Source organism: Peromyscus californicus, unplaced genomic scaffold (assembly GCF_007827085.1).
Source record: "Peromyscus californicus insignis strain IS unplaced genomic scaffold, ASM782708v3 Scaffold_20__1_contigs__length_68692818, whole genome shotgun sequence".
Lineage (NCBI taxonomy): Eukaryota > Metazoa > Chordata > Mammalia > Rodentia > Cricetidae > Peromyscus > Peromyscus californicus.
The window spans coordinates 60,316,602-60,342,133 of record NW_026294503.1 but is presented as its reverse complement, the minus strand read 5'-3'; the positions used below and the strand labels follow the sequence as shown (position 1 = coordinate 60,342,133).

The 25,532-nt window shown below is 43.8% G+C and overlaps 1 protein-coding gene across 2 annotated transcripts in view; it reads left to right on the top strand.

Annotated features, from left to right (window-relative positions):
- The first annotated feature begins 20,939 nt into the window (after positions 1 to 20,939).
- Positions 20,940 to 25,532, top strand: part of Dbx2 (developing brain homeobox 2) — a 33,676-nt gene continuing 29,083 nt past the window's right edge. The window contains exon 1 of one of the 2 annotated variants that reach the window (XM_052748762.1): positions 20,940 to 21,522. In XM_052748762.1, coding sequence (XP_052604722.1) covers positions 21,192 to 21,522 — 331 coding nt within the window. In that variant the 5' untranslated portion in view covers positions 20,940 to 21,191. The remainder of the gene's footprint in view (positions 21,523 to 25,532) is intronic. The other variant, XM_052748761.1, reaches the window with a different exon arrangement.

The following is a 25,532-nucleotide window of genomic DNA, read 5'->3' as shown; positions in this document are numbered from 1 at the left end:
AGACATCAAAATACTGAACAATCCAATTAAAAAATGGGCTAAAGAGCTAAAGAGAGAATTCTCAAAAGAAGAATCTCAAATGGCTGAAAGACATTTAAGGAAATGCTCAACGTCCTTAGTCATCAGAGAAATGCAAATCAAAACAACTCTGAGATACCACCTTACACCTGTCAGAATGGCTATGATCAAGAACACTAATGACAGTCTATGTTGGAGGGGATGCAGAGCAAAGGGAACACTCCTCCACTGTTGGTGGGAGTGCAAACTTGTATAACCACTGTGGAAATCAGTATGGCGGTTTCTCAGAAAATTGGGAATTGATCTACCTCAAGACCCCGCCATACCACTCTTGGGCATATACCCAAGGAATGCTCAATCATATCACAAAGATACATGCTCAACTATGTTCACAGCAGCATTATTCATAATAGCCAGAACCTGGAAACAACCTAGATGCCCGTCAACTGAAGAATGGATTAAGAAAATGTGGTACATCTACACAATGGAGTACTACTCAGCAGAGAAAAACAATGACAGCGTGAAATTTGCAGGCAAATGGATGGAACTAGAAAATATCATCCTGAGTGAGGTAACCTAAACCCAGAAGGACAAACATGGTATGTACTCACTCATAAGTGGATTCTAGATATAAAGCAAAGAACAATCAGACTGCAACCTACAGAACCAGGGAGTCTATATATAGCAGGGGGACCCTAGGATGACTATGGCTTATAATAAGTTTTGGTTTTACTCAATCACTGGGCAAGCCTCAATGAAACATTTCACTATTAGGATAAGAATTTGTACTGTATCAAGCTGATAATAGAAAAAATAAAATAAAAATAATATAAAAAATTTTATTTCCGTGTATGTGCATGAGTGTGTGCAGATGCTCAAGGAGGCCAGAAGAGGGCACTGGATTCCATGGAGCTAGAGTTACAGGTGGCTGTGAGCCACCTGATGTGGTTGCTGGAAACTGAACTTATGTCCTCTGCAGAAGTAGGGCATGCTCTTAACCACTGTGTTGTCTCTCCAGCCCCCTTAAATATTTGTAATTATTAAAAACAAAAATTGGTTTTCATGAGCATCTGTGCACACATAAAATAATTAAAATCAAGCTACCCTTGTCTGTGGATATTACTAAGGAATCAGTCTTTGGGGTACCATACTTCATCATTGTGCTTTCTACATGCAAATGGTAGGTTTTTTGTTTCTAGATTAACTTGGGCAATATTTTTATTTCCACATTTTTTCACAGACATTTCCATAGTTTACAAATAAAAATAACTATTCACAGCCTTCTGATGTTTATTGCAAGGCATTGGCCAGGCAAGTTTGGGATGGGTGAGAATAGGGTAGATGCCGCAGAGTCACTTGCATTTGGGTTGTGTATGTGTGATCATTCCCACCATTTATGCATCCTATCACTGTGAATAGAGGGGAATTTAATTACTACATTTCTGTTGACCTTTGAGCAGTTAGGAGCACCAGAGAGAATATGGGCCCCTTCCTATTTGACATGCAGGAGGTCATCATCTGTTGAGGGAGCAGGTCACACAGAAGCAGGTGAACAGCACATTGCACTAGGCAGTTTTTGAGATATGTGGAGACCAATTCCAATGGCATGAGACCTTCTTGAAGGAAGGGGAAACAGGTAATGAAATCACAGTAAGGAGCAGAATCAGTTCGGGCAAAGGCAAACAGGAATCTGTGGGAACTGATGTATCTGGTACATGGAAAATTTTAAGGATGGATAGAGGACTTCAGGGAATTAGGCTGAGGTCGGACTGGAGAGGCAGGGTCAACCCCGCACCCCTGCCCCCAGCAAATCCCTCTTGTGCCATAAATACTTGCCTGTGTGAATCATTGTAAGAAAATCAAAGCCTGCATGGCTTGGATTGGTACCGTTATCACACATACAATCTAGCCCCACATTCTGCTCCTCAATGTCTCTCACCTCAGACCCTCACATCACACCCTCTGGAACGCATCACTGCCACCAGCAAGGTCACACACATACACATATCACCACCACCACTACCACCACCACCACCACCACCACCACCACCACCACCACCACCACCACCACCACCACTACCAACAACAATTAAATAAAAAGAGGTCATGAATTTGAGAGAGAGCAGGAGTGTGGACATGGGAGTGAGTGGAGAGAGTAAAGGGAAGAGATCCGCCTTGTCTTTGCCTCCGGAGTGCTGGGATTAAAGGCATGGGCCACCACACCTGGTGCTCCACCAGAATCTTTGACTTCAAACCCTAGAACTTCAGGCTCTCTTAAGCTTGCCTCCTGAGATCCTGGGGGGTTAGGTTTTTTTTTTAAATTTTTCATTTTTTAGTAATTAATTTTTTAAAATTAAAATACCGTTGTATCATTTCTTCCCTTTTCTTTCCTCTGTCCAACCACTCTCATGCCCTTGCTCTCCCTCAAGTTCATGGCTTCCTTTTTTTAGTTATTGTGACATATATATGTGTACATATATTAAAAATATATACATATAACCTTTACAGGTGGTATCATGTTACCTGTACATGTATGATTTCAAGGGTTCTGGGTATTAGAAAACCAGTTAGGGGAATCTTCCTTGGGAAAGACTATTTCTCCTGTTTTTTTTTTTTCCATTCTTTAGTTGCTTATAGTTTTTTCTCTCAAGTTGAGGCCCCATCAGATTTCCCTCTTCCATGTTAGCCTGTCTGTTGGTGTGGTCCTTGTTCAGGTCTTGTTTATTTAGGCAGCCATGATGTTGAGACTTCATGGATGTAGCCTCTATGGCTTTCCTAGGAGATGAAACGTCACAGTCACAGCAAACTTCTTCTCCCGGCTCCTACCATCTTTCCATCCCCCTCTTCTGCGACGCTATAGATTGATCCGTTGGGGCTGGGCACCACATGGTGACTTATTCTCTGCATTTTGTTTGGGTGTTAGTTGTGGTTTTTCTCTAATGGTCTTCGTCTGCTGCAAGGAGATGTTTCTTTGATGAGGGGTGAAACCTCCACTTATCTGTGGGGAGAAGAGTAAGTATTTAGAATGTAGCTAGGAATCATGCTGATTTAGTAAAGTGGTGATTGTAGATTCTCCTCCAAATTCCATAACTCCTCTAACCCCAGGTAGTTGAAGGTCCTATTTTGTACTCTCGCTCGGCAATCTATTCCTGAGGTGCTTGGCATAACCCTGTCCACTCCGTCCCCCGTAGCCACGATCCCCATCTCTCTTCGTTTTAACTTAGATTTTTCTAACAGTGCTTTTGCCACGTGGAGACTTTCAATTCATTGACCCTGCCAACGTCTCCAGGTTCTTCGTACCCTAGCTACGTGCACTTCTTACAACCCAGTCTGTATTCCCTGGCTCATCATGGCATCACTACCGTCCATCTCAACTGAGCTTCCTGGCTCTCTATCCTGTGGCTTCGCTAGTTGGAAAAACAAACCACACTTTAGTCAAACCCTGTCCTCACGGCTCTGTTCCATGCACAGCTGACCTCAAGGCCACAGAAAACGGTCTCATGTTAAATTCATTCATTTATTCATTTATGCCAAGTCCTAGCATGGCTCCGGGGACGTGGACCTGACTGAGGCGGCTAGGAGTTGAAGAAGGGACGGACGGGGACACACAAAGTTGGAATTGGATCCTCTAGGTTCTTTGATGGAGAAAACAACAGTGCCTCAGAAACTCAGCTGCTTTTGATAAGGAGTTGAACAGGGAGTCAGGGTTATTGCGTACATCTGAACAAGGAGGCGGGGTTATTGCGTACATCTGAACAAGGAGGCGGGGTTAATGCATACAGGTGAACAAGGAGGCGGGGCTATTGCATATTGATAAACAAGGAGGTGGGGCTATTGCATGCAGCTGAACAAGGAGGTGGGGCTATTGTACACAGCTGAACAAGGAGGCGGGGTTATTGCATGCAGCTGAACAAGGAGGCGGGCTTTGTGGTACACAGCTGAACAAGGAGAGAGGTTTATCTAATCTCTGTGGGGAGCAGTCATTTTGTGCACACGCTATCAACATCCACACAGGAACCAGAAGGGAAGGCTTTGCCATTTCCCTCTGAGCCTTACCACTCCCCAAGGAGAGGGAGGCCTTGCTATTTTCCCACAGGTCTGAAGCTACTGGGTTCTTGACGAGGCTCTGCCCATGACAACACACAGTCACTCAGGACTTCACGTACTCAGGACTTTCTCTGCTTTCCACACAGTTTTTTGATTTTTTTTTTTAAAGATTTGTTTTTATATTCCGCCATTCTGGCCAGGAAAGTAGGCTACCTGCAGAACGTCACCTCTTGCTCTGCTCCTTCAGTGCCGCCCCCCCCCCCCAGTTGCTCACATCTCTTTAGCAGACCACCTGCTGCAGCCTCTTCCACTCTGTTCCCATCTCCCAGCAGATCACACAGATCCTCTATGCTCACCTTCCTCCTCAATCATTCTGTTATCCACCAACTCCAGCAGGCTATCCCTGGGAACCCAACAGTCAAAGCCTGCCAGAGAAGCAAGTAGGCCAGCAGCTGAAGCAGGTAGGAGAGCTTGAGATCTTCACTCTCCCTCTCCTCCACATCCAATCCCCTAGTCTCATCCTCGGCTCTGTAGTAGACCACCTGTTGTGGCCTCTCCTTACTCTATGTCCCCATTCTTGGGGGACAAAGCAGATCCTGTGATTTCCCTCCTCCAGTGAACCTCCTCAGCACCCCAGCCCATCCCCATTCCTAACCATCAGCTCCCAATACCTAGGAACATATTTTACCCAGAACCCCCAGTGGCCACAACTATCAGGATCCAGGAAGAATTCCCTACTAGGCAATGCACAGTCACTACACTCTCCTAAGAACCAGAGAGGGCAATGGAAACCAAGGAACAGAACACTCACCCAACAAAGACAAGACCAGATATCAGCACCTAGATTTACAATCTTCCCAAGCCCAGATGTCTAGATGCAGGAGTAAAAACACAATCAATAACAACCAGGACAATATGTTTCCACTAGAGCCTAGCAACCCTACCTTAGCAGGCCCTAAGAATTTATTAGTATTCTTAAGTCTAACCTTAAATACATTAGAAAGAAAGAAAAAATTATTTAGCCAAATATTTAATCCTATAATTAAAAAAATGTTAATAAAAGGAAAGGAGAAAAGTATAACTAGGAGCTATACACAATAATTAATAATAATAATAATTAATAATTTGCAGCCATTAGGAAATACATATGACAGAATCACAAAAGCTAAAATTAGGATCTTGGAAATGGAGCTCAGTGGCAGAAACAAACAAAGACATAAACAAACAACAAAACCCCCAGAATTTATGGCAATAAATATGAAATTAATTCAGTTTAAAGAAATTGAACCAGTAAGTGCAAATCTCTGTCCAAGAAACAGCTGATCTATTCACTTCTACAGAAAAACACCTACAAACGTTCCTGAAAGTGGCCTCTTGAATCTTCTCTGGAGACTAGCACAATTAACCATCAAAAAGCAGAGGAACACAAAATTATTGTGTTCCTTGACTCATAAAGATCCATTTAAAAAAATCCTAGCCAAAAATTTCATAAACTAAATACAGCAATGTGCAGGACAAAGTTGCTTTTGTTTCAGAAACTGGGTTTGTCTTTGTCTTAACAGACCTTTTGATTGGTCTATTAAAGCTTGTGCACTTCTCAGGACATCGTTTCTAAATAAAATAAAGTAAAGTAAAATGAAATAAAATAAAAAATAGAGGATTCAGAAGGAAATCAGCTATACTGTAAAACAGCTACCAACACCAAAACATAAAAATGCTGGAGAGAGGGCTCGCTTGGCAAAGGTGCTTGTTGCCAATCCTGATGACTCAAGTTCAGTTCCAGGAACCCACATGGTAGCGGTTGAGCATGACTCATGCAAGTTGTCCTCTGGCCTCCACATGTAGTACTGTGGCATGTGTGTCCCCCAATCAACCAACCAACCAAGCATTCAATAAATCCATCAATCCGTCAATGTATAAAAAAATGTAAAAATCTATTTGTGTTATAGCAGTATGTTAAACAAGGGATTCAATAGTGGATCTGGATAAACACCAACATTCTAAAAACAGTTATGGATGTAAATAATGCATGAGATATTTACAGTTATTTACAATTTACAAGACATTTACAGCTCTTATAAAATTGAATTTTTCTATTTTATGGAATGAGCCCTACTCCAAAATTTCAGTGTCTTAAAGCACAGTTTGCTCTGGCCTCTCCTGTCTTGTCTGTTGACTGCACAGTCCTCTTGAGAACTCACATACATTTCATCAGATAGGAGCTGTGGTTGGAGTCAGCAGAAGGCTACACATAATTGAACACCCCAGATTGCTGCATTCAAATTCCTGGTGCCTTGGGGTGTGTGTGTGTGTGTGTGTGTGTGTGTGTGTGTGTGTGTGTGTGTGTGTGTGTGTGTGTGTATGTGTGTGTGTGTGTCTGTCTATCTGTTCTCAACCACCACTACTCATCAACAGGTAGCTGGTCACTCTGTGGTGGTATTTTACTTGTACTGAAATGTGATTTTAATTGTATGTTAATAAATAAAGTTGCCTGGGGGGTCAGAGCTATTAGAGCCATAGCAAGTGCGTGGCGGTGGTGGCGCATGCCTTTAAGGACCTGGAGGGCGGTACATGCAGGCAGTGACAAGGCAGTCACGTGTTTGGGTTTACAACCAATGAGAAGGCAGAACAGCTAGACTATATAAAGACATACACACAGGAAGTAGGTCCCTTTCGGAGAGCTCTCTTGACTGAAGAGGATCGCTGAAGCAGGAAGGGTGAGGCTCTTAGCTCTGACCTCTTGACTTTCTTCTCTGAATCGGCTCTGTGTTTCTTATTTAATAAGATGGTTGGTTACATCTACATCACTCTGGCAAGACTCCCATGAGAGCTGTTCAGGCATCATCTTGTATTTCCTCTTGGTCCTCTTCTTCAGTCCGCTCATCTCAGCCTAGCCCTGGGCTGTGCTTTCCCACTTGGTCACACTCTTCAGGAGTCTTCTCCCTCTTTCAAGGGCCAGTTGTCATCCTAATACTTGACAGTCCTAAATACCGTTTTCCTTCTCATGCTTCATCAAGTCACCGTGAACACATTTTTAACAATACATTATTGTAATTTCAGAACAAATGAAAAGCGTTGGTGTTCCACTTAGCAAGTTCACGGCCAAACAGTGACACATTTAGGTTACAGGAAGAATGTGTAGTTGAGGTAGAGATACTGGAGTGGGATTGGGGAAGGTCAGTGGGTGAAATCATGAAGGAAGAGTGGAATAATCTCTGAGTATGAAAAAAAAAGGAGGGCACTTGACTATTATAAGGATGGCCACTGTAGTTCAAATGTATGCTGTAGTTTAAATGGCTGTCAGATGATGCTCACTTCAGAAGTTTGTGGTACACTGTGGTTTGCACATAATGGAGTTTCCTAATAAATCAAAGCTGAGAGACTCAACAGAGTACTGGGAGGCTAGAAATAGATGTCGGAGGTTGTGTATGTTTCTTCAACATCTGTTATATAGTGTGACACATGCTTACCAGCAAAATGATACCCTGAAGCAGTGGTTCTCAACCTGTGGGTCACATGGCCCTTTCATAGGGGTAGCCTAAGATCATCAGAAAACACAGATATTTACAGTTCGTAACAGTAGCAAAATTACAGTTATGAAGTGGCAAGGAAAACAGTTTCATGATTGGTGGTCATTGCAACATGAGGCACTGTCTTAAAGGATCCCAGCATTAGGAAGGTTGAGAACCCCTGCTCTAAAGCAAGAGGAACCCAAATACATTTGGAGAGCCTCCACCTTAGAACTGCCCCCCACAGGATTAGCTTTTGCATATTTTACTTATTTATTTATTTGCAGTAAATATAAAACAACATTCATCTGAAGAGACTATTTTTGTAAATCTAATGAAATTCATAATTCACCCGGTATCCCTGCTTTTTTCCTGAGTAGTATTTCAGGGTAGATTAGAACATTTGGTGAGATTTCCATTTGAATGGGAGGCACCTGTGACTGAGGACAGGCTGGTGAAAAGCGGTCAAAGCCTTCTGCTTGCAGCATCCCAAGTCGCTTCCTCAAAACCCTGCAGGCGCCTCCCACACTCCACTTCGGGCCAAGAGGCAGGAGTGGAGAAACTGGTTCGCATTGATCAATGAGCAAGTGATGCCAGGAGAACTGAATGGCCTGGAAGGGAACTGGGAAGGCTCCCAGTTACAGAGCAGACTCGGCAAAGAGAGCTTGCCGGGCACAGCAAAACCACGCACTGAAAGGCACACAGGGCCAGCCAGAAAGGACATGTGCAGGAAAAGGAGGACAATCGGAGTCGGAGTCCTGCCAGGTCAAATCGGGAAGCATTTGCAAACGCCTTTTAGGGCTGATCCAGCTTGCTAGGGTTTATTCCAGACACAAGACTGTTTGGGGGGCAGGGTGTGTGTGGGGGAACTGGAGAACATTAAGTATAGAATTGTGTAATTTAGCGGATGACTACTGACAGTGTGCCACTGCCCTTGTGTTTGAAGTATGTTTTCCTCTCTCTCTCTCTCTCTCTCTCTCTCTCTCTCTCTCTCTCTCTCTCTCTCTCTCTCTCTCTCTCTTTTGGATTTTCGAGACAAGGTTTCTCTGTGTAGCTTTGTGCCTTTCCTGGAACTCGCTTTGTAGACCATGCTGGCCTTGAACTCACAGAGATCTACCTGGCTCTGCCTCCCGAGTGCTGGGATTAAGGACGTGTGCCACCTCTGCCTGGCTGCTTTCCTCTCTTTGGAGGGAAAAGAACTTGAGAATGAGAAGTATTCTGCCCGAGGGTCTCAGTTGTAGGTGCTGGGCTGGGAAGAGAATGTACCGCTAGGAGTTACTGGGATGTAGCTCCATGAGTGGGTTACTGGGCATCAGCTAAATTTCCAGTGGGTTGCTTGAAAGGCTACTAACACAACTGCCTTAGTCACCCTTCAGTTGAGGACAGGTTCCTCATGAGCTCATCTTTTTAAAAACACATCTGATTGTTGGAGCAGGCACTGGAGCCTTTTCAGTGACAGGTCAGTAATTCACTGTGAGGGTTCTCTAAGCAGATTCCATGTGACAGGGGCAGTGAGAAGGCTTTGCTCTCTTCCAAGCACAGTTTCGGGTAACTTGGGGAACATGAAAGACGCCTTCAGATGGCGTTACTGTAGTGGTTAGCTTTAGTTGTTAACTTGACACAATGTAGAATCACCCGGGGAAAGAATCTCAATGAAAAATCGCCTACATTGCCTTGGTTTATGGGCATGTCTATGGGAGATTGCCTTAGTTAATTTAATTGATGTGGGAGGACTCATCTTCTTATGGGTGGTACCATTCCCTGGGCTGGGGGGATCCTGGGCTGTGTAAGAGGATAAAGCAAACAAGGACGCATGCTCTTGTTCTGCTCATGGGTGTGAGGTGACTAGCTGCTTCGAGTTCCTGCCTTGACTTACCTGCAATGATGGATGAGAACCTGGAATTGTTGGCTAAAATACGCCTCCCCTCTTTCCTCATAGAAACGAAGCTCGAACAATTATTGCCATTCTGACTTTAGTGAAACGGTTACAAACATGTGCTGCTACAGACAACACCGGAGACACACCTTCCTGCTGTATTTCTTTATTGCCTATGGAACTCGAGGAGACACTAAATTGATAAATATAGCACAAAACCATAAAGATAAATAAAAGACTTAAGCCGAAAGGTGAGAGAACAGAAACAGTTGAGAAGCACAGGCCAAGAATGCTCCCGGAACTGAGCACTGCCGTCAGCTCAGCTAGACGGTAGCTGGAGCACAGCAGGAGCCACCGTGTCCATGGTCTGATGCAGTGAAGTGCTCATTCCTTGGGAGTGGCATGATTTTCTCAGGCTGGATTGAGAGAACAGTGGACTCTGTGCCACCGAGATAGGTGTGAAACTCCTCCATGTCTATTGTCATTGCTACAAACCCAGTACAGACGATTAGAATCTGCCATCCAGGCCACTTTAACATTCCACTCAGCATCCTTAGGCCCTAAACAGGTTCCATGTTGAACCAGGAATAGTGCTTTGTACAAAGCCCCAGTGGGATCTCAATCCAGTCTGCTTCTACAGCCCAAAGATGAGATGGACTAGGAACCTGTGTGCCAGGCAAGTGTTCTCCCCCTTCTCAGCAGCTGGTTGATGCTGCCCATTGCTTGCATCCTGGCTGATCCGCAGGAGCCAGATTTCAGCACAGACCATGGAGGTTCTTCTGAGGACCCGAGTTCAACCCCAAGACCCTCGTGGTGGAAGGAAAGAACCAAGTTCTCCAAATTGTCTTCTAATCTCAATTGGCATGTGTAAAACACACACACAAAACAACAACAACAATAATTACTATGTAAAAAAGAAAGACAAAGTGGCCTGAGTGTATTTAGTTATTCTCAACTATGGAGTTCTCTTCCTTAAGTGTCAGTAGCCTCTAATAAGCAAGGATGCTGCCGCATGGAGAGGCAGTCCTCATAGACTTAACACCAGTTGTGAAAACAGCCCTGAAGCTGACTTCCATGCTGCAGTTCAACAATGTATGTGCAAGTCGTCACAGAGACAGTACACACTGTTTATGTACTCTGTGACGCCTTTCCTCTCACCCGTCCAAGTCCATCCACTGTGAGAAACATTCTGTTGGGGACATGTGGCGCAGTTGACAATCCAGGATGATGTAACGTCTTGGGTGGGTTTAGGAGAGATGGCTTCTCTCCACAGACTAGTAACCAGGCAGCAGCCAAGGCAAGAGCACTGTTATGCTCCAAAGGCAGATTGGACCTGGGTGTTTTAAGGGCAGATGCTCTTTTTGATGGTAAGACTGGTTTAAAATTAGTCTATGAGGCTCCACTCCAGAATCTATAGGCTTTTGTATAAATGCTACTTTAACTATTCATAACAGTGAAAAATCACTTATAATGTCCATTGTGGTCATGAAAAACAATCTTCTGGTGTTAATTGAAGATAAAAATACCTCAAGTTCTGTAGTAGCCACTTCTTGATTATTACAAATAACCAGCCCTAAGGTTTGTATAACCTGGAGCTCAATAATGAGCCTGTGCAGACCAGTTCCTTAGGCTGACGGATTTCTAATTATTCAGCATGGCGCAGATACATAGCGTTCTAGAAAGCTAAAGCTGAGACTGAAGACCAACTAAAGCCGCACCACTCAGACAACAAAACAATTGTTTTCCTCAGACATACTGTCAAGTGTGGTTTCTCTTAAATACATTCTTGTGAGAACTTAGACAGACATAATTTCAAATTCTCGATCAGATATTGTCCCATGTATGTTGAAAATGCTTCACTTTGTGCCAAGATGTTGGTGGCAAGGCTGACGCTGAACTGTGAAAATCTGGAATTATTCGTGCATTTGATTGCACAGAGCTATGTGGAGTGAGCCTTCCCCGGGGCAGCCACGGACACTTGAAAAGACTCTGCTAGTGAAGAGGTAGCCATGGCCAGGGCAGGGGGCTCAGACAGTTGGGCCAGGTACATTTTAAGGGTAAATGATCTGGCTTGGCAAATTCTTCAGAAGACTGGTTTACACAATTAACTAAGTAGACATTTGGTAAAGGGTGAAAATACATCTTCAAGGCCTGTCTATCCATGATTCTAAAATACATTTTATTTGATTCATGAAAGGGTATGCATTTTTTGTAGACAATTTTTACTAATGCAAAAATATTTGTGTGTACTTTTAATATCTTAGTGAAATGTTGAATTTGACAGGCTAGATTGTAGGTACCAAATGTCCGTTCCAGTTAATTATACATTTATTTATATAATATTAGAATGTTTGCTCATAGGCAAACAAGCATCTGTGGGAATTACTTTATTTAATTTAACCTTGTCTTATACACAGTGATTGCATATTTCTTTATATGGGATTTGCCATCATGTGTGATCAAGGAATTCTGGGAACATATACAAGAAGTTGTTAGTTGCAGCTACTTGGGGGAAATAGTTGGTAGCTGAAAAAGTTCTTTTTTACTTTTATAGTGTAAAATTTAAAAATATACAAAATAAGAGAAAACAGTTGAATGGATCAAAGCACTGTCTCACTTCAACAATCAGAGAATTTCCTGTTTCATTGATCACTTCACCAAACTAAGCCATGTGGATTAGTTTGGAACATAATTGTCTTGGCTACACACACACACACACACACACACACACACACACACACACACACACACATACACCTTCATTTGCCACAGACTCTTAAAAATAATACATTATCACATCTGAAACCAAACAGTAAGTTTTGAATAGCATCAAATATTTAATCAAGGCTCAAGTGTCCTCAATTGTCTTTTTAACCATTAATTTGTTCCAGTGAGTATCCAAGCCTACCTGTTTCATGTTATCAAAGGATCCCAGATCTCTCTTTAATCTATAACAAGTCTCTCTCCTTTTTTTCTCAGCATTTATCAAGAAATTGGTTATTTGTTACCTAGAAGGTCCTGCATTGTAGCCTCTGGAGACTATCGCCCCAAGGAATCAATATACCTTTCTGTTCTGTGCATTACTTGAAGAGGTATGGTCAGATTCAAATATTATTTAAATTTCCATTCAAGACTACATGAGAGACTGGGCTCTGGCTGGTTTAGGATGATCTCAGCTGGATCAGTTTTGTACCATGTACATGTAATGTCTGTATTGGAGTGTCACCCCATGTTTAGGTTCAAGGATGGGAGAAGAAACTCTCTAATGCTTTCTCAAGTTCAAGCTTACTATCTACTTGGCCAAAATAAGCCACACAACTGGGGAAGGGCCTGTAGACAGAAGGGCCAGTTACTGGGCCTTTGTCAGGAAACATATAACTTGGCATTGTCTTCTAAGATAAAGTTGACTCATATATCAAGTGTCATCACATGCCTGATTCATCCTTCTTTTTTGTAATGATGAGACTCTAATTCTGTCATTACTTCTGCATTGTTATCTTATATAAAGGGTCTTCTGTGAAGGAGTAGTTGCCATTATCAATTACTTGATTATGCTAAGGTACAGAATAATGTTCTAGTGTGTGTGCTACTGAATTAGTACCTTAGCACTCAACACTACAAAGGAAGTGGTAAGTTTTAATATTGTTATTGTTTACTATTTTATTATTATTATTAAATATCACAAACTCACAGTTTTTTTTTTAACTTTTGGTGCGCTTCAGATCACTGTAGTCAATATTTGTTTTAACACAGAAGTCATTCGATCCTACCAGTAGGAGATCCTTTGGTTTGGTCCCTGTGCCATTTTGATGTGCTCCTAGACTGGTCTCCTTTTGTCTTATGTGACTAGGTCTTCCAAGCTCGCTGTGTCACAGAAGTGGCCTCAGACGTTTCTGAGCATGTGTCTCTATGTGTTATGGGGTGGGTCCTGAAGCCACAGCTGAGGTTTTAAACTACAGCTATCATGTAGAGATGACATTACCGTCTTGCATATGCAGTGCACAGTGCACACACAGTTGCTGTTTGTTTTAATGTACCAACCTCTGTTTCATTGTTGGGGAATAAACATCACCATATCTTTGGACACTGTGGTTTTTCTCAACAATAATTTATATCTAGTCATCACAGGCTGCCTCATGTCATCAAAGCTTTTGCCAACATCATTTGAACTGCAAATGGAGAAAATTAACTTGCCAACCATCTATTGAGATTGAAGCTTTAGAGCTGTCATGGACCCCGCTTTTCCTACCATATGTAAAAAAGCTGGCTGGGCATCCCTGGTGACTCAGTTTCTACAGGGATATTTCATCTAATGCCTGACCCCCAATGTCTCTCACTTCCGGAAACCTTAGCTGTCACTTACTCCCTTGACTGTACACTGAACAGTCTCATTAATTCAAACTGCTTTGTCTTTTGGAATCTTAGCTTTTTTAAAAAATTATTATTTGAAAATTTCATAGATGTGTACAATGCATCTTAATTATATATGCCTCCCTTTCTTAATATATCTCCTTTTAGCTTCAAAACTTCTTTAAAAAAGTAACCCATTGAGTCTCAACAGTGCTGGGCATTTGCCCATGGCTGTGGGGTTATTCAATGGGATACTGGCAGCCTGCTATTGCCACTCCTTAAAGAAAAGAGATTCTTTTCCATAGTAGCCATCAACTGCATATAGCTCTTCAACTAGGGGAGGGGCTTTGGGAACACCTTTTGATTCCCTGCTGGAACATTTAACTGGTTTGATCTTGTGCACAGAACCACAGTAGCTGTAAGTTCCTGCCCACCCATTAACTCTTATGTGGTGGTATTGTGTTCCCCCAAATATTGTGTACCCTAATAAACTTATCTGGGGTCAGAGAACTGAAAAGCTACTAGATACTTAGGATAGGCAGTGGTAGCACACACCTTTAATCCTAGCATTCCAGAGGCAGAAATCCATGTTTCAAGAATACAGCCAAGTATGGTGACTCACGCCTTTAATCCCAGAAAGCTAGCCTTTAATCCCAGGGAGTGGTGGTAGAAAGCAGAAAGGTATATAAGGTGTGAGGACCAGAAACTAGAAGCATTTGGCTGGTTAAGCATTTGGCTGGTTAAGCTTTCAGGCTTTCTAGCAGCACAGTTAAGCTGAGATCCATTTGGATGAGGACTCAGAAGCTTCCAGTCTGAGGAAACATGATCAACTGAGAAGTTGGCCAGGTGAGGTTAGTTGTGGCTTGTTCTGTCTCTCTGATCTTCCAGTGTTCACCCCAATAACTGGCCTTGGGTTTGTTTTATTAATAAGAACTTTTAAGATTCCTGCTACATCCTTATGTTCTTTTTTTATTATTAAAGATGTATCTATTTATTATGCATACAGTGTTCTGCCTGCATGTATGCCTGAATGCCAGAAGAGGGCACCAGATCTTATTACAGATGGTTATAAGCCACCATTTGGGTGCTGAGAATTGAACTCAGGACCTCTGGAAGAGCAGCCAGTGCTCTTAACCTCTGAGCCATCTCTCCAGCCCACAACTCTTATATTCTTTATACCCCTCCTTCCATGATGTTCTCTTAGCCTTGGGGTAGGGGTGGAGAGTGTCGATACAGATGTTCCATCTATAGTGAAGCATTCACAGTTGCTTAGTATCAGCATTTAGAAAAGTAACATGTCTCTGCATTAACCTCTGCCCAGAAATACAAAGCTTCTCTGACCATGGTTAGGAACAGTGCAAATCTATGGATAAAACCACAAACATTTAAAAGACAGTGGGACAATGTGTCCCTGTGGTCCATTAGAAGGTTCCTCCACCTTGGTGGGCTAATGAGTCCCTAGCCACACGTTTTGATAATCTTAGCGCTTGGTGATCATAACCATTTATTTAATAATCATTTTTATGGTGGTGTATCCTGATACACAAAGCCTGTGTCCCATTGAGATCACTGGCCCCTGCCTCCCCAGGATGTATTCTGCCTTTCCTATTCCCCTCCCCAGTCTACACTGTAAGATCCTTATCTTCAGTGACACATTGTGTTATTTAGGTCCCTCTGAAAACGTAACTTACCAGAAGAACTCACCACGGGTAGTTTATCACTCCGTCTTCAACTTGTGAAGAAGATAAGACTATAATGGCTCATGGAAAAACCTCCTACAGACTCATGTTCTCAAGCCTTAGCCAGGCTTCTCCCACTTCTCCTCCTCACTTACACTGACTCTACCCTCTTGCTCCTATCCTCAACAAATAGCCTTATTTTGAACTTCATGCTAATCATGACAGCAATTCGATTCCACCAATAGTGGCATCATTGCGAAGATGTTTTAAAGCAGAACACCGTGCAGCAGGTCTATGAGTGAGGGATAAATACATCATTACCAATAAGAAACCGATCCCGATTCCAAGGAAGGCAAAACCGTTAACCTGAGTGTTCAGTACAATTTGAATAACAGCCCACCCCCGACTTACTGGCTTAAAATCGTAATCATTTGCTGTTTTTCACGAGTTTGGGTCCATGGGCTAGATCTTTTGCTCTAGGCTGTGCTGACTCATGCGACTGTCATCGGTTGGGGTCTTGAGATGATCCAGCTTTTCTCTCATCTCCTACCAGGTTTCTTCTCAAGAAAGCACAGGGAACTTAAGAGAGGAAGGAGATGCTCTTAAGTGCTTTTTCAAGAGTCGCTTCTCATCTGGTTAGGAAAACAGATACTGTGACTGGGCCCAGAAACAGAACCGAGGAGAGTGTCTGGTGCAGAGCAAAAGGAAGCCCCATTAGTTTGGACTGTAAAGGAAACAGACCCACTACACAGAGGGAGCACCAGGAACAGGTGGTTTTCACACACAGCTCTTAGCACATGCTCTGTCCTCTCCACAGCTCCTTTACCAAGGAGATAGTAGCCACAGGCCACAAACAAACACCCTGGAATCCATCTATGCTTCCCCATTTTCTCTCATGCGAGTACAATGTGATTCCTTCTCCCCCGATTTAAATCGTCCCACCTGAACTGTGGATGCTGCTCTCTCTCAGCCTTTAAGGACAAGGGCCTTATTCTATCAAACTCCATCTCTGCTCTACTTCAGTTCACTTCAGAATGACCTCTTTTTTCCCCAATCATAGATACATATCTCTTTTTTCTACTCCACAAGTGGTGGATCGCTGTGTTGGGTCCCCGCGTGGCCACTACCATCCTGAGATCAGCAGCTGTGATTACACACACAAGGGCCTCACAAGACTGGACCTTCTCCCATTCCCTCATGGAGGGGACATATGGCCCATGGACTCACAAAGCAAGACATGCAGGTCTCATGAGGTGGTCCTACTGAGGGCCTCACAAGTAGCATGAAGCCCCACTCTTCCTGAGAATACACACGTAGTTTGCAGTTGTTGGCAAGAAAACAGACTTGTCTTCAACAGCCCATGCTTCTATAAGTAACTCCTAACCTGTGCCCCTGAAAGTGACCCTATGCAAACTCATCGGTTCATCCAGCTGAGCTTGGATGGAAGCATGTTTTTGGTCTTTTGGTGGTTCTCCCCGGAAGAAGTTAATCCCATAGTCCCTTTAGATTTCCTCCCATTTCCTCTTCCCTAGCACTTTCCTCCCTTCTGTTAACCCTCAACAAAACACTTTCTTCCTCTTGAAAAAAGTTCTTGCTTAAGTCTCTAAGGATTAAGCTGCTCCTTGTGGTCCGAGGGGCATTTGTAGGGTTGGGGTATGAATTAGAGTAGTCAAAGATACACTTTGGAAAGTGATCACTAAGTCTTGACAGTGGTACTCTCAGTCATTCTTCACAACGGTCCTGACCCACAGGTACAGTTGTTCATTGGTCTTCGGTGGACATGGAGGGTCTCAGGCTAATTCCACCTTTGGCATCACCATTCCCTAGGGACTCGTGGTCCTCAGCTGGACCTCTACATCCAAAAGTGAGTAAAGAGCATGTGGATTGTTATACAAGGACAAGAGGGCAGGAAAATGAATCATTTCCACCTGGCTTTCATCAGCCATGACCCAGCCTGCAAGGGAGATAGACGCATTGTTTTCTGGCTGAGTTTTTGATAAAGGAAAGTATTAAGCATACAGTCCTTCTTTGCCAAGGCCTCCCATCCTTCTTTGTTGAAACATCTTCAGTGACATCATTGTCTCTTCATTTCTGTCTTAGTCCATTAGACTTTACAACAGTACAACACACTGGGTAATTTGTAAAGAAAAGACATAGTTCTCAGAGTGCTGGAGGTTACGGAGGCAGAAAGGCAAAGGCAAAGAGAGGGTGAGGGATATATAGAGAGAACGTGAAGCCTCTAGTCTTTCCATAATAAGTACTCATGTATTCATAAAGACAGAGTTCTAGCTGGGCAGTGGTGGTGCACGCCTTTAATCCCAGCACGTGGGAGGCAGAGCCAGGCGGATCTCTGTGAGTTGGAGGGCAGCCTGGGCTACAGAGTGAGTTCCAGGAAAGGTGCAAAGCTATACAGAGAAACCCTGTCTCGAAAACAAAACAAAACAAAACCAACCAACCAACAAACAAAAAGACAGAGTTCTCGTGGCCTCATTGTTTCTACTATAGCAATTTCTGTCTTCAAGTCCTTGCTGCTTTTCAGGCTTGCTCACAGCTGCTGTTTGGTTTTCTGTCTCTTTAAATGTTGGCATTCCCCCATATTTTCTTCTGTATACATTTCTCTTCTCACCCTGTATTCACCCCAGAAGTCCTCACAAACACCAGAGCCCTCTCTCCACATTTTTGATCACCTCCCCCATCTAAAACCCGATCCCCATCCTACAAATCCCCATGCTCCCAAGAGAGTTGTTTCTGAACCCTCAAACACAAGAAGCAGAAGCAACCTTGTCGATCTCTTTGTCCTCCATAATCAGGCTTTCTTGGCTGTGGCACTGGCGGGTGTCAGAGCAGACCACTCTTTGCTGTGGGAGTTAGGTTGAATGTTGTAGGAGGCTTAGCAGAATCCCTCACCTCTTTATGCCAGTAGACAGTTCTGGAAGTCCCCCAAATCTCCAGAAACTACCAAATGTCCTTTGGGGAGTGGGCAACTGGCCCTGCGTCAGAGCTCTGTCATCATCCGGTCATAGACTGAACGTTTGCACCATTGGTCCCTTCTATTTCTTTGTTCTCGTCACCAGTTTTATGACATTCCTTGTCATTTTGTATCTAGATTTCTCCAACAGTGGTATGTTGGCTGATGCAACCGTCAGTCTGGACTCAGATCTTCCTTGTTATTATCCACGAAAGGAAAAGGAAGGCCTGCTTCTCATCCTCACCTGCACAAAGAAATGGTCAGGTGACAACTCAGTGTGGTGCCTAGGTTCCTGAAGAGGGAGGTGATCCAACTCAATGGTTGAGAGTGAAGCTGTGGAATCGTCACTTGGGATTTAGCTTAGCCCCAGGATAATTATGTCTCTGTGCTACATCAGCAACACTGGGATAAACAGCAGCACCAACCCCGTGGTAGTGTGAAGATGTAAATGAGCTAACATGGGTAAAGTGTTGGCTACCAAGCTTGCCTGCAAATACCAAGAGGAGATGGAAGAGACCGTGAAGGGACGGCAGTGACCATCTAATTTCTATTCCATCCCTCATCTCAATAGTCACAACTCCATATGTTCCCTTTCAAATACTACTGTAGTCTTTGGAGACTCAGTTCTGGGGAGACTTACAGAAGGTTCTAGCTCTCATATTCCCTCAGTGAAGTCCTTCCTCGTACATTGCTTTGCTGAGAGCTCCTATGGGGCGAGGACTAGAGCTTTTCTACATATTCCTAGGACCACCACCATGTTCAAAACATATTAAATGTTCAGTGAAGGCCTGTTAACTAAAATCAATAAGTGGCCGGGCAGTGGTGGCGCACGCCTTTAATCCCAGCACTCGGGAGGCAGAGGCAGGAGGATCTCTGTGAGTTCGAGGCCAGCCTGGACTACAGAGTGAGTTCCAGGAAAGGCGCAAAGCTACACAGAGAAACCCTGTCTCGAAAAACCAAAAAATAAATAAATAAATAAATAAAATCAATAAGTGAATTATACTGGTGATCTACCTCAGCCTTGCACATAATTTTGCTCCCATGACCACTGTGATAAAACTGTCTACTATATTAGAAAGCAATGACAGCTTTATGAATTTGGCTATTGAGGGGGATCTTTGAGGAGGGATTTTTAGAAAGTATTGTTCATATTTGGTGTCAGTAAAGCATAAAGTAACCAACTCACCAAAAGATGAAACAACAGCAAGAAACGAGTGCTTGTGGTGTGTGTGTGTGTGTGTGTGTGTGTGTGTGTGTGTGTGTGTATTCCATGACAGTTCTGTAGAACTCGGAGGACAATGTTTGGAAGTCAGTTCTCTCCCACCATGTGGATTCTGGAGATCAAACTTAGGTTATCATTCTTGATGGCAAGTGCCTTTTTACCCATCAAACCATCTTGACAGCTCCCAAGACATGAAATCTTAAAAGGAAAATTAACTTCCTAACCTGGCAACTCAAGGCGGGCTTTTAAGTAAATTGAAACCAAGCCCAAATTATTTTTAGGGCAAGAAATAAAACCAGACACGTGAGTGCAAACTCTGCAGAAACTCTAATAAAGTCTTATCCTAAATAAATGCATCTAAATTAGGGAAAGAGAGTAAGTGTTAATTGGAGTCACAGTTTTAACACTCCATTGACAGTTTCCAAAGTCAGAGGCTTTTGAAGTCTTGTAGTTAAAATCTCTCTCTCTCTCTCTCTCTCTCTCTCTCTCTCTCTCTCTCTCTCTCTCTCTCACACACACACACACACACACACACACACACACACACACTCCATCTGGTCCAGTCTCCACAAACAGTTAACTAAAAATACTTGAGTTTTCAGGCAAAAAAAAAAAAAAAAGCAGTGTAATTCTAAATAATGTAGTATTTTTGTCTCTATCTCTCTCTTTAGAGAAGTATCCCCCGGCAATGGTTACAGAATAAGATCTTTTTTTTTTTTTAAATACTTTATTTAGATGTCCTTTTGTGCATATGTGCCCTTGTGTGTAGGGGCTGGTGGAGGCCCTAAGAGAGCATCCAATGCCCTGGAGCTGGAGTTACATGGAACGCTGAGAACTGAACTCAGGACCTCTGTTGGAGCAGTCAGCATTGAAAACCATCTCTTCAGCCCCAGGCTCTGCTTTGAATCAAAACTGATTACATCATCTCTTCTAGACTGTAAGTGTAGCCACCTCTCTCCAGAATCCTTAAAACGTATCTTACTAAAAAAGAGAGCCTGACATGAAATCATTGGAAACGAATTTTGCAAAATATCCAAGAAAAGCTATTTCCTTTCTCCTTATAACAGAGACACCCAAATGTCAACATTTTCCACTCTCCCTGATGACAACCGCGCTTCAGCGACCCAGTTCGTACCCCCTAGAAGTTCATGATAACCAATACCAGAGAGCCCAGGGCTCCAGTACCAGGGTCAAGGCTTGGCAGGCAGAGTGGCAGCGCCCCTTTCCCGTCCCCTCCACGCCCACCTCCTCAGCAAGAGTCCCCTCCCCTCGCTGGAGCCCGGACTCTCATTGCCCCCATTGTTGGCCGCATCTGTCACTTTGTGGGCAGGATGACATGAATGGATGGGCCGGACACACCTTCCGTGGTGGTGTGAAAACCCTGTCCTGATCTGCAGACTGCTCCGGGACTCTGCCAGAGGCGCCGCCGAGGGCCAGGGACGCACCTCGCCTTCCCGATCCCTTCCCAGTCCCAGTCCCCGCGCACTCGCTCCCCGCGGCTCCCGGGCAGCGGGCGCGCACCATGCTGCCCAGCGCCGTGGCAGCCCAGGCCGGAGCCTACTGGGATGTGGTGGCGTCCTCGGCACTCCTCGGCCTCCCAGCGCCGGGCTTCGGCAGCCTGGGCAAGAGTTTCCTGATTGAGAACTTGCTGCGCGCAGGGGCCGGACCCACGCACGCACCCCCGCCCCCGCGCCCCGCGCCGGGTCCCGAGTGTCCCCAGCTGCGACCGCTGCCTGCCAGCCCAGTGCCGCTCAAGCTGTGCCCAGCCGGGCCCTACGGTGCACGCTGGGCCTTCCAGATGCCCGGCCGGGTTCCAGGGGACCGAGACAGTGCCTTCCAACCCTCAACTCCAGGTGAGCTTTGGTCAAGGCAGAGCCCAGGAGAGCCTCAGTCCAGGGGTATCTCAGCCCTGGGGAGCCTCGACCCAGGCGAGCAAGCCTCAGTCCAGGAGAGCATTAGCCCTGGGGAGCCCTGGTCCCAAGGGAACCTTGACCTAGGCGAGCCTAGACCCCAGGGGGACCTCAGCCAAGGGGAGCCTCGACCCACAGGAGCCTCAATCCAGAGGAGCCTGAGCCCAGGGAAACTTCAGCCCAGGGAAGCCTCGGCCCAGAGGAACTTCAGTCTAGGGGAGCCTCAGTCCAAGGGATCCTTAGCCCGGGGAAGGGGGAGCCTTGGTTCCAGGGGAGCCTCAGCTCTATGGGAACCTCAGCCCCAGGTGAGCCCTGCCGCTGGACCCTGAGCCAAAAGCCCAATCTTGGTTGGTGAGCCTCGCCCAGCTCCGGATGAGTGCTACCCGGGTGGCCCGCTGCAGCGGGCTGAGCTGGGGGTGCAGATGCCACTTGTGGAGTTAGGAAGGGGACACCAGTTCTGGTATCTTTTCTCTCCACCCCATCCAGCCCTTGTCATTCCAAACCTCCTTCTTCAACAGGTGGCTGGGCTACCAGGGCAGTTTGATCTCAGCGGGGATACTCCGGGTTTGGCATTTCTAGCTGCCTGGCTCTGGTCCCCAAGGTCAGCACTGCATCTCCGAAAAGTTGTTGGCAGAACGGTGCGGTGCGGCGGGGCTTAGGGACAGGAAATCTTGCCGCTTGCCTTGCTGGGGGTCGATGGTTTGAAAAGAGTTGCACGAACTTTGGACTTCTGTTCACTTTCACAGTTTGGATCTCTTGAGGTGGAAAGATCAATGCCGAGGCGTGCATCATTCTGAGCTAGCTGATAAATGGTTGAAAGGCAGCTCAAGTAGGAAGTTCACCTATAAATAGGAATTTACTGAAAGAAGGGCACTTTGAGTTTATTGATAATTTTTATATTTGAATATATTTTATTTATATTAATTATATATAAGTATGTATTTATTTTTATTTTTACCGAATAAAACCTAACTAGTGGGATTGGATGGAAGGCTGCCGGCAGCTGAGTTAAATACGAGGTACATAAAGCTGAAGCCAGACCTTAACAAAGTCTCCAAGGGACTGGAAAACTGCGATCCAACTGGATGATGATGATGATGATGATGATGATGATGATGATGATTATTATTATTATTATTATTTACTGCATCCTTAGATGATCTTAACTCATTCTTTTAATTCCGGTGGGTTCGTCCGGAGTGACTAACACGCCTTTCAACAGTTTCTATTGTCCCAGCAAACTGCCAGATCAAATTTATTGCTAATGGCTTTATAGAATTTAGCGTGTTTAGAACCTGTCCTGGTCTTTCACTTGAAATGGCCACTAACAGAACGGAACAAATGAAATTATTAACACCGGTCTCGTCCACGGAGTGTAGAACCTAAGTGCTGGGAAAGCCGCTTGCGCCCTGGGAGAGGAGCAAGCTCAACTTAAGGGAGGGTCTATGAGCCTTGGGAACATTTGTGTGCTAGGAGACGTGAACGCAGCTATTTTTGAAATATTACAGATTAGGAATGTGAGAGACAGGTTCATGTGTCCAAAAATAAGTAAATAATGTCACACAAGTAACATTTTTTTTTCAAGATGATTTGGTGATTTGCACGTTTAGAATTGTGTTCATGGAAGTTATTTTTAAAGAGTTCTGAAATGGCTGGTGACTGAGTTTCAGGCGTGCAAAATCACGTAGCTGTAACCTTTGTTGACTTCTCAGTGGTTAAACTAAGTGCAAATTAGCATGGGTAGCTCAGTAACCCACAAAATAATTTTGTACACAAACCCATTTCACTCCAAATACTGTGATTAATGGAGAAGGGGTTTCCAACATTATTTATTTTACAAGAACATATTCATTTTGGTATACTTACTCAAATGTCCAAATGCAAAAAAAAAGGTGAGTTTTTTAAAAAAGTAATTAAGAGAGCATAATTTGAAATATTCTACTATAGTTTACGTTTTACCAAATGATTACTTCAATCCTCATTGAGGAGTCCATTTTTTCCCCTAGGTTAATTTTAATATGAACAAGCAACCCTTTGTTTCAAAATGCATTTTTGTGAAGGAAGCATCTACATTTTCAAGCTAGAAAAGTAAAGAGAGGGAGAGAAAACCCCTGTAAATCCGTGACCAAAAATATGCTGCTTAAAACTGGGTCTACACTCATTTATGTGTAGAATTTAGGAGAGAATGCAGTTTTCTGAACACTGCCTTCGTTTTAAATGATGCTGCCCTCTCTTAGTAAAGGCGGGAACTCCTTCATCTAGCACTTGTGAAGCTATAAAGTGACAGTGGTTTTAAGGATCATCTGGGGATCAGGTGAGGGGGAGTGGCCGATGTCACTCCCACAACCGGTAGGCTGACCTCACAGTCTCATACATGCTGTGCAAGCAAATGCTGTACTAAGGTACATCGGCAGCCTGTGACTGACATTCTGTAGCGTTCTTGGAAGAACTGTTTCCCCCCTCCCCCAAAGATAACAATTGATCTCTTTAGGAAATAACCAGTGAGGTATTAGTTTGTTTTGGTTTTGGTTAGTGGTGATTGAATTGGGGCCTTATGCATGGTAAGCAAGCATGTTACCATCGACTCACATCTGAAACCCTTTTGCATAAGTTCTGAGTCTTTCTTTATTGACCTGGGAGAAGAATCATAAAATGTGATTTAAATAATTTTAACACATTGACTACACTTATTTTTGTCGACCTTAATTTGTTGACTGCTCTCAATGAACTGGTCAGAAATGACCACAGTTGCTTTATATAGATCACCCTATCTAAAATCGATGATCTGTTTCACTGTTTGTATTTTCCCTTCGTTATTTTGGTTATGTAACTATTAACTACACCATATAACTCATCCATTCAGCAAAGCTTGGGGTCCATCACGTGTCTGGCTCTGTTCTAGGCGATTGGCACAGCCACTGAGTAAGCAGTGGCTATTTCTGCCCTTGTGGAGTGGCAGTCCCTGCTCTCAGGGTCCAATCATTTTCACAATGCTTAGCTTCTTTAATCCTCATAGGAGGCCAGAAGGTAGCTGTTGGCATGGCGATTGTTTTCTATGATAAAATTATTTCACTTGCTAATTTTGGCTTTGTCCTAAGTGCCACTTTAAACGTGTATAAACTCCAGAAAGAGAAAAAAAAATGTCCCCAATCTTCAGTCCACTGCCTTGGGTTAGTCTTGTGTTGATTCTAAGGAGACCTCATAGAGTTCAACCCAGGGAATAAATCAGGAAAGATTCTGCAGATGCGAAAGGGCTCCAGCTGCTTAGTCAGGGGTGAGAGCAGAGCTTCTGTTGCTCAGTCCCCAAGAACCAGCAAGTTGGAACACTCTGGGGGAAGAGACTCCAAGCAATAAGCTGTCTGCACCAAAAGAGCATCTTTGAAGGCTCGAGGGAGACAGACGCATTTACTGACAGCAGTAATGAGGAGTCACCTTTGCTTTTCACCTGAAAGAAAGATATCTCTGACCCATTATAGCTTATTAGTGGGACTCAGGAGGCTTTGCAAGTGAAATTCTAAATATTAAAGGCAATATCCCCAAAGCTCGTTATCCTCATCATTTGGAAAATAATGTGTATTTTAGAATATTTTTGTCTTTTTATACTTAAAAGGGGGATCTTGAAATTTACGAAAGAAAAAAAATACGAATTTTTCTTAGTTATGAGACTGTCCTGTGAATTTCCCTGTTGATGGTTGGGTCATCAGTTCTCTTCAAATTGAATGTAACAGGTAACTTTGCATTTTAATGACATTTGTTTAAAATGTTAAGAAAGTATTTGATACAAAAGTAGCTTACTGTTTATTAAATCCACTTGTGTGCATTTAAAAGGATTAGAAAGCAAATGTTTATTTTGGGTAAGTAAGTTAAACATTCTTTAAGTTGTCTTAACATGGATGTTCTATTGCATAGCCCAGAAAAGCAAAATTGGTGCCTTTTTTTTTTTTGCTGTAACT